Genomic DNA, 13,400 nt, shown 5'->3' on the forward strand with positions numbered 1-13,400 from the left:
ATACAGTGTGTTAATTAATTATCGTACCCGACGTCATCATAGCAAGTATGCAACCAATATTACAATATTGGTATTACAATACGCGATTTGCGATATTGGTTGCATACTTGCAATGATGACGTCGGGTACGATAATTAATTAACACACTGTAGATTAAATACAAAAAGTAAATAATGAAATTCGGTTAATAAATTTTAAGTTTAATAACTTCTAACTAACGCCATATTTCGCCCGACTAACGTTTATACTGGCAATGGCGTGTGACTGTGTAAACGTGTGCTCTGGAAGATTAATGATTTATCTAGAAGAAAAATTTCTCCTATGTTGATAAACTGAGATGAAATGAAAAAAGCAGGAAACGTACGAAATAATAAAAGCGTTTTAATCAAACCTAGCAATCTTCATCGCTTCTTAGAAGGTGGGGAATTTTTTTTTGGGGGAAACATAAAAAGGGCGTAAATAAACGCAGTGTCGAAAATCGAAAAGGAGATGGAAAATGAAAAAGAAAAGGAATGAAAGGAAGTTGAGAGAGAGAGGGAGAACGTATAGTACAGGGTTGATAATATCGGATTGCCCCCTGGATACTTGGAGAAGAGAGTATCTATAACGGGGTGACATTCAACGATCGCCTCGATTCACTTGTTTTTGTTTTGCTTTTTTTTTTCGTCGCTCCATTTTCTTCTTGGGTCTATTGTTATCTGCAGTTATATAATATCCGACTAAGTCTCCGGTTTCGTTAATAAAGATGAGAAAAGCAATAATACGGTAAGGAATTGACTCTTTCATTCGTAGCTTTATTTAGAATTTTATTGTGCATCGAGGTCAGTGTTATGAAGATAACACGACATTAATCGAAATCGATATCTCGTCTATCATTATAGCGTTATTCGAAAAAAAAATGAAAATGTAGGAATAAAGTAAATGTTACGTGGAATATTTTTTTTACCAAAAAACTGCATTATGAAAAAGTATTTATGAACGTAGATCCATATCTATCAGTCAGTGTTGTTAAAATGAAAATTGAATGGAAAAAATTGAATTTAATACCATAAAAGCTTCAATGGAAGACCTAAAAAAAAGTTGTTTGTTAAATTTTTTAACAATTTTAGTAATTCCACATTTTACGAGATTTTAGCTCGGTTTCGAATTAAAAACGTTTTCGTCGTAAAAGAAGAAACTCGTGCACGCATGTATGTGACAGTTTAACTAACTTTCAGGTGTTCGAGGTAAAATCTAGTTTCGATTGGGACGAGGAGATCGTCCTTCGAGGGAAGCTGCAACTTAATGTCGGGTACCGCAGGTGGTAGCACTTCGCTAAATTCGTTCATATCCATTACGGTATCCATTCCCCGTGGTATTATGGCACCACATAGTCAAACGACGCGCCTTTAAGTCTGAAAATTGTAAGCGAGATGAGCGGTTGTAAGTCAATAACGAATAACGTGGTGATAAATTAAGATAAAAACCTGAAACTATTTTAATAACGAAACCATGTTTCAGTAAACACCGAGAAATTCTGTACTATTTAATATACGAAATTACAAAATTACAAACATTCCATGATATTGTGATATTAAAAATTAAACATTTCTTTTCTGAAGAATGTTTCTGCGTTAATCAGACGTGAGATATTTGTCAGAGAGAAAGAAGAACCTATTTTGTCTCGAATTCAATTCCCCAAACGACAACTGTTGAGGAGACGTGCCGCGTTTTAGATTAACAATAAATGCCACTTCTACGGAACATTCCCCTTTTTCGTAATCACACCTTTTTGTCGTTTTTCAATTTCAACTTTGCGACAATTTTATAAGCAAAGCATATTGACCCAGATGCACATTTGACCGTTCGTATACGCTTGAGGTATCAGATGCAATAAGGTGGATCTAAAACCCGATTGGAGACCCCGTAAGATTACTAGGGATTCATCTACGTCCCTGTAAATCCTCCTACGGGAGGATACCGTCTCGTTGGTTATATTGCTTCTCATGTCAATCCGATCTCAATTAAATCGTCATAATTCGTTCACCAAGACTACTATCTACCGGGTTAAAGGGGGATATTGCAGAAACTGCTTGGCTTTGCACCACATCTAAAATATTCACGCGATCGTGCACCAGACCTGCTTAAAATTTCAGCCCTTTATGTGTGTTTCCAGTCTACCCAGTTTTCGAGGGCGTTACAATACGACATCTAGTGGTTGAGTGCTGCGTTGCACAAGACGTTACATTACGTTCTACGGTGAAAAGCGAATGGTTTTTAGCTGTATAGTAACATTCGAATGCTAAATTATGGGGAGTTTTTTTATTTTCGATTCTAATGGATTTTTACTTAAAAATAATTTACTTTTGTATGTAGTCATTCATCAAGGACAAGAAAAATGTTTTGCAGAGAGATTAAACAATTATATATCCGATCTAATATCATAATTTTGTCCCAATTTATCTTAAGTGCAATGCTAAAGACAATAATTCCAAGAACTCGTTTATTATTTAACAATATTTCTATTTTTGTTTCTTCGGCTTTCTATCCCACCTCTTATTTTCCTCCCTCAAGTCATTTCTATGCCATCGTCGACATGTTCAACGCCGGCATCACTACCTCTACCACCGCCTAACCAACTGTCACATTTCCCTCACCAGCAGGTATTTTATTGGTACAACCTTTCATTACTGGTTGCTTACACATTTGTAATTTTACATTTTCTATCGAACGATTCTTCCCAATGCAATTCATCGTTTCAAAATAGTTTTTTGGCTACTGTAACAAGCTTTAATTTGTCGTGTGTAATCCTTGTACGACCAAAATTGGGTCAATAATGATCCGAAAACAATAATTTTTTTATGTAACATACCGTAAGATGGGGTTGCTTGGCCACCCCAAGTAACCTAACAATTCAATCCTGTGTCACGAAAGCGAGGTTAGGTTATGTTTTTTATTCTGGTGTTTTTTTTGTTGTTTTCAAAGGAAGTCACTGATTAAAAATGGTGGTCAAAACCCTACATGAATTGCAAAGTGGAAGACTTGGAAAAGGCTATGGATGCAGTTCGGAAGGGGATGTCAAGGAAAAAGGCCGCAGAAATGTTCAAAGTGCCTCGCACAACTTTAGTATAGAAGATGCTTGGAAGGAATTCAAGACCCCGGCTATTTGGAGCAAGTCTGCGGAGCTGTGGATTTCTGAAACTTTGGCCGACATTCGAGATGTGGTGAAAAAAATACCTAGATAAACAAGAGAAGCAGGTCAAGATCTTCAAGAACAACCAGGTCCAGATTTCATCGATTCTTTTAACACTAGAAACAACCTGTCCATCAGAATAGCATCAAACTTTAAGCGGTCCAGGTCGGAACACGAAGAAATCTTTGATGATAGCAATCAAGACTAAGATTTCCTTCGTTCAGGATTAAAAAAATGTATAAAGGAAAAATGAGATTAAATTGTGCTATACAACAGTGGTTTTTGGTTTTTAATATGTTTATTATTGGTAAATACGTTAATTTTTGTTTCTTTTATTTCGATTTAAATAAATTTAAGGTTAACTTTAGAAGATTTTTTTGAAACACTTTTAAGAAGAAATAAATACAGTTTTGTTAAAATTTATTTAATATTTTTTAATGTTTAATTCAATAAAAAATGTGTCGTTTACATAAAAATACATTTCTTAATGCTTCAGTTGCATTTTCAGGGGAACTTGACCATGTGACATGCAAAGTAAGAGATTGTCCCTAAAACGAAGTTTAGTGTCCAAGAAGCAACGGGGCTATTCGGGCATCAGTTTTTTATATATTTTTTGTTATTTGTATAAGGCATTTTCACTGTTTTATGATAGCTATATAATCCTGAAGGTTAGGTTGGTATGATGAACAAGTTTCTGTTGCCCTAACTTTATTTCTTCACTTTTAATCTTGAAAAATGCGCAAAAAACGTGTCTAAGATTTCTAGTATTATTATTCTCATCAGTTTATACTTTTATACAGGGTGTCACACAAAAAACGCCCCAAACTGTAACTCTGTCATTTACATTCCGATTTTCATGAGCATTTGATGAGGGGTTATCAAATGAAATGGTTTCATGAATACTATGATTCATGCTACAAATAAATTTTTTCCAAGGCTGTCTTCAATTTTAAGCGATTATTAACTTTTGCTTTTCAAATTGCTCTATATATTTTTCTTTACGTCATTGGATAGAGATTGTTTTTCTGAATCCACTGATGTACAACACATCCATTTTGAATATAATTTTAGTAGAGAAAAGACACCTGTATATACAGGTTGCCACACAAGAACGCCGCTAGCTGTATCTGTGTCATTTACCTTCCAATTTTCATAACCTAGCTATCAAATGAAATGGTTTGATGAATACTATGATTCATGCTACAAATAAACTTTTTCCAACGCCATCTTCAATTTCTAGCGATTATCAACATTTGATGTTCAAATTACTCGGTATGTTTTTCTTCACGCTATTGGATAGAGTTTTTTTTTCTGAATCCATTAATGTACAATACATCAACATTAATTGTAATTGTAGCATAGAAAAACAATAAAATAGTTTCTGAACATTCTCTTAAAGTCACTTGTGTTATACTGTAGTGTGCCATGGGATAAATGAAAAACCAACTTATAAGTATCATTTACAACTGCTTGGGCATTGAAAGCAGCATTTAGCATTTAATGAGTGTTATCAGTTTTGCGTGTTATTTTTTTCCATGGCACACTGCAGTATTACAGAAGTGACTAAGATAATGTTCGGAATTGTTTAAATTGTTTTTCTCTGCTAAAATTACAATTAATGTTAATGTATTGCACATCAATGGGCTCAGAAAACAATTTCTATCCCATAACGTGAAGAAAAACATACCGAGCAATTTGAAAATCAAAAGTTGATAATCGCTTGAAATCGAAGATGGCGTTGGAAAAAGTTTATTTGTAGTATGAATCATAGCATTCATCAAACCATTTCATTTGATACCTCGTTCATAAAAATCGGAATATAAATGACAGAGTTACAGCTTGGGGCGTTTTTTGTGTGACACCCTGTATATTGGGTTGTCAGGCATCTTTGGAATCAGAACAATGCATTCAACCGTCATATTTACTCTGCAACAATGAGCAAAAATAGATTTATAGACATTTTACGTTTCATAGGATTCAATAACATGCCTAAGAGAAACATAATTGATAAGCTTACACCTCTGCAAGAAGTTAGACATTTTTTCAAAAAATTACAGAGAAGCCTATGAATGTTCTGAGTACGGAACAATTGACGAGCAATTAGTTTCATTCAGGAGATGTTGTCCATTTAAAGTCCAAGCAAGCCAGAAAAATATGGAATAAAAGTTTGTTGTAGAACTCAAAAAAAATGTAACATTACTTGGGACTGTTCGTAAAAAAAGAAAGTATTTGCCAAAAATATTACTTTAATAAAAATCGAGTTCTTTATTCATCCTGTGTCTTATCCACAAAGGAGATAACTCTAGTTTCGTATGTAACCAAACCAAAGAAATGTGTGATACTTTTATCATCTATGCATTATACACATGAAATAAGTAACTGCGAAATAAATCATGAACCAAATATTGTCTTGGAATATAACGATACAAAGACTGGAGTTAACGTCTTCGATTACACTCATCGCATTGTTTACGAATTATTTGGACATTGCGATTTGGAACAAAAAAAGTCCTATTTGGACTGGAAATGTTTCTGCCAAAAAGAGAAGGAAGAGTTTCTTGATGAAAATGCCTTATCAGTATATAAGTATGTCACTTATACAACTGTTACGTTCAGAAATTTTTATGTTATGTGTGGGTGACTTGTTTATCTGTTATAGGTTGTGAGTTGCATATATTCGGAAACTTATTATTTTTATTTACTTTGTCTACATTTTGTTTATTAATAACATTTGTTATTTTTTTTTTATCTTTTTCAGCAACAGATTCTGAGTATCCCTGTTGTTAATCCCTTTCAATTCCTATCATACTACAAATTCTTCCTTTGCTTTTGAGAGGGTGTCGTAAGTACACGTAATTTTTTTTTGATATTTCCGAATTTTTGGGTATAAAAGACGGTTCCAGTTTCTTCTCGGGCTCTCTCTGTTCTTGCTATATTACCAGAATATACGTGTTTTCGAGTGTTTAAGAAAGTTTGATTGGTTCGCCATTTTTGGTTTTTTGGTGAAAACTTTTTCGAATCCATTTTTGTGGGATTCATCACTCGAAATAAAATTTTGGAAAAGTGTTTTTCTTTTACCAAATTGTACGGAGATTCCGGATTTCAACGTATTTTTTTAAAGTTTCTTCTGTCTTCTGGTTAAACCTCGAACATCAGAGGTAAGCATTTTCGTAAGGTCTTTATTAAATATTTTTGGCTTTTTCTTCCACCTTTTTATATTTTTTTTTCTTTCATTTTTTTTTAACAAACAATCTACTCACTACTTTTCAAAAAAAAAAAAAAAAAAAACTAACTACTTAAACAGAAAAACTATGCTACTAACAAAAAAATTCTTAAATCTAATATTTCCACGTTTCATTTGTTTTATTTCTATATCCAGGTTTTATTGAGGGGAGCAACCTTTGGCATTTCTTTCGGAACATTTTTTTTAATAATTTGGAACCAGGGTCCTTGGATAATTTTCTGTACGTCCTAAGGATTACAACTATCTTTTTTTGGAGAGAAACAAAGAATAAACCTTACCTTTCCTGAATCACCAGAATTTGTTGCTGAAGATTTTTTTTTGTTTGGACCGGTGATCAAGACTTGGAGTAAAGGTCAGATAGAACAACATACTATTATTTTGGTTACTGAAGAATTTATCTATAACATATTTTTTTTTTGTATTTGATTTTCCTTAAGAAAATCCTTGATTTTTTTTTTGAAAGAAGATTTCATCTGAACTTCAATTTTTTTTTTATATATATCATTTGAATTGATTATTGTGAATTCTTGTTTGGCGAGTGATTTTTTTTTTATTCTATTTTTGGCGTTAATTTTTTTTATTTTTAATTCTTGATTTCACGTTGAGCTCAACCATACGGAGTCAGACGCGGGTTAACTTTTAATTTCCATCTTTTTTGATATATTTTTTTTTTATTTTATTTGAGTAATTCCTTTTAGTTTTGAAAAGTTCGCAAACATCAATATAATTTTCGTTTTCTTTGTTGATTTAACCTAGAAGTTTACGGTTTTATAATTTTGTTATTAGTTTTTTTTTACTTACCTGTTATTTACGGGAGTCTTAATAAATTTTTGTGTGTAACTCAAAATCTATTTTGTTGAGCGTTTATGTTTTGTTGTGTTATATGTTTATATCACCATATTCCATCATACCACGTCACAGTTCGTGTTGTACGCGGGATTAACTGTGTGGCGCCATATAAATACCCCTCCCTTCTTCACTGAGCCGGTCGAGGACTCGCGTACATCTCAGGGTGGTAAAACTAGTTTTGTCCTTGTCGAAAAATTTGTTATCGTTCTTTATTTTGTTAAATTTAAAAAAAAAATCGGTTTAATAAGGTTTGGCGTCACACAACCCGAAATAAATCAAAGAGCAAATATGTCAAATATTGAAAATGATGGAAAAGGAATAGAAAATAGTATAAATATTGCAATTGAAAGAACTGGAAGAAAAATAACTTACCGATGTCCCGAATGTGACTTAGAGCAAATGTGATTTTGCTTACCTGATTAAATGTAGACAGAGAATATATTACATTGCATGATTAAGCCGATACCCCTTGCGGACTTGTTTTAAATGCTATCCAGAATAAGGTTGATATGATATTAATCAATAATTGTGTCAATAATGGTGTTACTCTATACAACATTCTCTCAACTCATCATTATGCCAAACTGTATTCTGTGTTCCTTATCATCTATTAAGCTGCCATATCTTGCATCGTATCCATCCCCAACATCAAATTCCTATCATTTAAGGTCTGACTTAATCTTTCAATCAATCTTACATATGTTTCAATTTCTTAACAATCACATAACTATGGATGAAACTGCTAATACATAAAGCGATACAGTTGTAATGGTTAATACATAAAAAGAGAAAATGAGCTAATTGGAAAAACCTAAATCAATAGTAAATTGAACTTGGGCGTATTCAAAGTTAGAAAAAGATAATATAATAAAAAAAAAATAATAGTTATTCATATGGAATAAAGAAAATGTTAAAAGTTTTGTTTGAAAATAAAAACGAGTTTGGTTACTACAAATATGTATAGAGAAAATTCACTGGATAAATAAAATTAAAAGTAAATGTTTGAGTATTTCAACATTAAATAAATACTACTGGTAACGTTTTGTTAAACACGGTGGTTAGTATCGTTTGTCCGATTTCGTCTGAACAGTCACAGTATTTGCACGGTCAAATATTGGAAAACAAGATCTATTTCGCATCAGTCCGTATAATTATGTCCGCATTGATTGGTGGGTCAATAAATTCGGACGTGAACCTCGCCGGACGCGACACACGATTAGGCCAACGGATCGCGTCACGGGCATCAAATATTCGTTCGTGATAATTTAACTTGCTGAAATAAACCTGTGGGGAGCTGCGACTGCCGCCCTATTATCCGATATTTAGTAGTAATTTACCGTAATAATTTAATGCCCGTCTGTGAATTGGGAATTTGCAACCGATGCGTATGTTGATTGGAACTAGCGCCCTCTCTCTACGCGATGACAGTTCTCTAATCGTAATCTCTAAATAACTAATAAATTCAATTTACAAATCTAAAATTTGATATCGTTAAAAAAATATCATGTTGTCACAGATTTCGTTTTTGTTCGACGCGACAGCAAAGCTGACGTTGACGTCAGCTGCGCAAAATGATCCGTCAGCTCAAAAAAATTAGTAGTATTTGTTATTATTGTGGACATTATGGATAAATCCAGAGTTTGTGTAAATCAAGCCAAGCAATTGGCAAAGCAGCGCGCTTGTGTGAAAAAGACCAACATTCTCGTTTACGATAAAAGTAAACCAAATTGCAATATCGATGTCAAACCTGGTGGATACATAATTCCACGTAACTAAATTTCAATAAATTTTTGAGAATTCGGGGTACCATTTTACTTTTTAGCTATAGCAAATGTGCCGGCAAAGAAAATTCGGGTGTGCACTGGAGCTGATTTAAGAAAAATGTGTGCACCCAAACTTTGCGAATGCCCAAAAGTCCATAAAGTAGGGTTAATGACTAGATTATTCCGTTTGATTGGTTTTGGTATAAAACTTGTTATCGCTGGAGGATTGATTTATTGGACATACGACATGGGTCTGTGGGGCGATTCCTACCAATCCGAAGAGATTTACTTGGGATTATGCGAAACTATAACCCCCCTTATATGTTCTTGTCCACCCAAACCTAGAAATATTTCCGACGTTTGCGAAAAAGAAATCGAATTGATGTGCAAAGTAAAAAATTAATCCATTATAAATAAACGTTCTATACAATTTTTTTTTAGCCTCCGCCTAGAGAAACGGATGGTGTTTGTAGAAAAGCCCCGAATACGGAAGTAGCTGCCCATAACGTCAAATCCACGTGGAATAAATTAGTTGTGTGTACATTCGATATTATAACAGATTTTCCTTCGTACGTAAAAGCCGCTTATCACAAAATTAAGTCGCTCGGAGACGAATGTGAAGATACAAAACCAAAATAAAAAATTATGTCGATGATGTCGTTTGTACAAGTGGTGAGGGTATTAATAAAATTAATAGTGCTGGTAACGTTTACTTTTTAATATATTTTCGATGATAATATTTTTCAACTTGTGACTGCTAGATCGAAGCAAAATATTGACAAAGATCTTTGTATTCGCACGTTTCGCGGAGTAAAATGTGTGCTTAGACGTCTGTCAACTGGGGTCGACAAGCTCGTAGTCGTCGTTACGGTGTCACTTCTGTGTGTTTTGGCATACCTTTTTGCTTCAGTTCACCTTTGCGGAAGAGTTCTTTGCATCGAGTATTAGCGTGTCATTTCCCGGTGGGCATCCTTTCCTTCGACGTGAAAATAACGAAAACAACGGGACAAGTCGATATTTCTTTTGGGATATTTTTTTTTAACTCTACATAAACGGCGAAGTGATAAAGATAGAAGCGTTTTCGTTTCGCGGGTCGAATGCGTCAACCCCCCCAGCTTTTCTTTTTTTTGTCATTTTTACGGTTTGCTAGTTTATGGCTCGAGATGATAGCGTTAGTGACAGCTTTATGAACAGGGGACGCACTGTCCCTTATCTCTTATCGCTTTGTTAGAGGACATACAATAACCGAGTGAGCTAATCGTATATAGCTATACGTGTTACACACGAGAAAATACCATTTTATTAATTTATAAAAATTTTGTGCGCACGAAAAATGTAAATTGCAAAACACGAAATAACTTTTGTGATTTAGCGTCGAATTTATAAGCTATTACAAGCACCATTATTGCAGTAAATAACCATTAGACCTCATATAACCACTCCTACAAATGTACTCGTATATCAAAACTTGTAATAAATGCGTTTTATAACCAAGAATATTTCAAATTAATTGTAATAAAGCTATGATCGTTGAATATAATATAGTTAGTTAGTTTTGGATTTAGTGAACGACTTTCATTCAATAGTGTGGACTGCAAGAACCAGCATTAAACATAAGGGTAATCTTTGGGTAGGACAAGGGTTTAGGAATAATCAGAGCCGAGTGCAGGGATTACGAGTTTGCGGCATTCTAAAGTCGCCATTCAAACAAATAAACTGAAAGCCGTTTATCACGTTGGTGCCTCGTTGGTGCACGCATTTCGGCTGCTATGTTCTACACCCGACAATGTATAACTTTTTCGTTTATACGACCGTTACGCGAAAGCTCATCTCCCCGAAGCTTCCTTTCATTACAAAGTGGACAAAGTGCGCCACTCGCGTTATCGGGATTTACAAGATCCGATTTTAATCAAAGAAGGTTATTAAGAACGAAAGGAAAGAAAAAGTAAACGAAATTTTTATTGGGGAAGTAGTAAAATCGGAACTCTTAAGCTGGTAAACGAGAACAGTGCGGAGTTCTCGAGAATCATTACGAGGGCATTCTCCGGCAAGAAAAAGCTTCAACAAACTAAAAAAAGTGCGAAATCCAATTTCGCCCGTAAGTTACACAAAAGGCAACTTTCGACGACGTGACAGCTCATTCCGCTTAAAAATATCCCAATCGGAGTCCGGCCCTGGCATAATGTCGTCGGGAAAAGGTCTGTAGGGTCGCTTTCAGGCATCCTCCGACTCTGCCTCGACCCCAGCAAACTTTGAAAACTAGTTGATTTTAACTGTGTGTACTCTCGCAGATTATTCTGTATACTTTTATCTCCGAAACGGCCCGGAAACGACTTTCCGCTAACAATGCTCACTTGTCGGTGTGAGGAATGTCTCATTCTTTACCTTTTTTATTCGTTTCCAGTCAAATACCACTTGAACTCCTTTAAATCAACAAAATTAATTTAAAAATCATTAACCGTTTTTTCTTTATTCATCTCAAACGGTCTTTATCGCTCTGTTGATCGAGCTATACGATTGAGAACGATTTCGTTCAATAAATATTTGTTTAACCGGCAAAATTACAGCGGATGTGCAACCAACAGTCACATTATTAAAGCCCTGAATGTCAAATGAATTGTTTATGTGACTATTCATACAACAATGACATGTACATACCGAACCATTAGCTGCATAATACAACACTAAGGACTGGGGGCGCATCAGAGAGAATAGTGTAATAATTATCTAACTATACAGAGTATTCCTAGAAGGTATTGCAACATTATTAGTAATTAAGGGAATTGATTTTTGTCTTAGGTTCTGATAGAATACCTACTTAATTAATTAATATTTTATTTTTAACGGTGTATTTACGTTTTATTTCCATCTACCACCTGGAACCAAGATGATTCTTGACAAAATAAATTTTGTCCACATGTTGTATAACATTGTGAACGTATAGTAACACAATGTGAAGGGCTTCCAGTATAGAATTAATGTACGCGTTGGTTGAGATAGGAAGATAAGGAAAGATTTATTGAACCTAAGTATTTCGCACTAACGTAATTTTGATGCCCCGTTTCAGCTCCTGCAGTTAACAATATCAGTTGTGTGTCTCATATCTATCATTATGTGGTGTACTTGATTTTGTGTTTGACCGTTAGGTGGTATCCAGGTGGTATATCTATGTGGAAATCTAATTGCCAACTATAGACCCATCTCTATCCTGTCAATAGCCTCAAAAGTCTTTGAACGGCTTGTCTATGATTTGCTTATGTTTAATGTTAAATCATCCTTAATCCCTTAACAACATGGTTTTTTTCGGTGTAGGTCAGTGGAATCTAATTTAATTACTTTTTCTAATTTTTTATTAAATACTCCTGCTTTTGGCAGGATAGCCCATGGAATTCTTTTAAAAAAACTTTCTAATTATGTTATTCCCAATGGCTTAATTCACTGGATTTCTTCGTATATATACTGTAGATCACAAGCCGTTGGCATTAATAATTATTGCTCAACATTCAGAGATATTACTTCCAGTGTAGCCCAGGGCAGCCATCTGGGACCGTTGTTATTTCTGCTTTACATCAATGACATTCATACCTGCTTTCACCACTCAAAATTTCTTGTGTATGCGGATGACAGCAAGATATTTGCACCTATTTGCTCGCTTGAAGACTGTGCAAAGTTGCAAAGCGACTTGGACAGACTACAAACATATTGTACACTTAATAATCTTTATATTAATTATGACAAGTGCAGCAAGATTTGATTACTTGCTTGGTTCTAACACCCTCAAACAATCCGAATGCGTTAGACATCTTGGCGTTCTTTTCCACTCCAAACATTGATTCTGTTGTTAACAAGGCCTCTAGGATGCTCGGCTTTTTATGTCGTACATGCCGACCCTTCACTGATCTATCCTGTATTCGTTAACTTTATTTCGCCTATGTGTCTTCAGTACTTAACTATGCATCTACAGTTTGGAACCCGCAGTGTCGCTTGGAGCAAGTACAAAACCGTTTTCTTAGCACACAAATTTTTCTTGCCTTACTGCGATGCATAGTTTTCAGCATCCCGCAGCTTTCCTCCAGGCGCAATATAAATGATTTAATTTTTCTCTACAAACTTATTAACGGTATTGTTGACTGCTCTACGATACTCTCTGAGATACAGTTTAAAGTTCCAGCGCGCCCATCCCGTGAAAAGTCACTATTCTTTGTGTCGCGCACTAACTGTCTACTTTCAACCATTATTGCTCAGATTCTGACATATTTGCTCTACCCCCTTGTCGTCGTTTAGAAGGAATGTTCATGGTGTCCTGGCATTGAGCATTGCGTACAAAATAAGCTTTGCAGTATTTTAGTTATAGCCATGATTTGTAGTACAT

At 34.6% G+C, this 13,400-nt stretch overlaps 1 protein-coding gene and 2 long non-coding RNA genes across 3 annotated transcripts in view; 2 read left to right on the forward strand and 1 right to left on the reverse strand.

Annotated features, from left to right (window-relative positions):
* The window catches only part of LOC111417571 (uncharacterized), a 44,644-nt gene extending 41,049 nt beyond the window's left edge, over positions 1-3,595 (forward strand). The window contains exon 3 of the long non-coding RNA XR_011641124.1: positions 2,965-3,595. This is a non-coding gene — a long non-coding RNA (uncharacterized lncRNA). The remainder of the gene's footprint in view (positions 1-2,964) is intronic.
* Positions 3,596-6,035: 2,440 nt separating this feature from the next.
* Positions 6,036-7,500, reverse strand: LOC139430684 (uncharacterized). The gene is made up of 3 exons (XR_011641067.1): positions 7,218-7,500; positions 6,695-7,168; positions 6,036-6,643 (listed from the first exon to the last, which is right to left on the reverse strand). It is a non-coding gene; the product is annotated as an uncharacterized lncRNA (long non-coding RNA).
* A 1,294-nt stretch (positions 7,501-8,794) lies between these two features.
* On the forward strand, positions 8,795-9,734 carry LOC111417573 (uncharacterized). Its single transcript, XM_023049893.2, has 3 exons — positions 8,795-9,033; positions 9,088-9,419; positions 9,470-9,734. Exons 1-3 carry the CDS (start codon positions 8,889-8,891, stop codon positions 9,665-9,667), a joined length of 675 nt encoding a protein of 224 aa, XP_022905661.1. The 5' UTR covers positions 8,795-8,888; the 3' UTR covers positions 9,668-9,734.
* The last annotated feature ends 3,666 nt before the right edge of the window (positions 9,735-13,400 follow it).

The sequence above is a fragment of the Onthophagus taurus genome, chromosome 7 (assembly GCF_036711975.1).
Source record: "Onthophagus taurus isolate NC chromosome 7, IU_Otau_3.0, whole genome shotgun sequence".
Taxonomy (NCBI): Eukaryota; Metazoa; Arthropoda; class Insecta; order Coleoptera; family Scarabaeidae; genus Onthophagus; species Onthophagus taurus.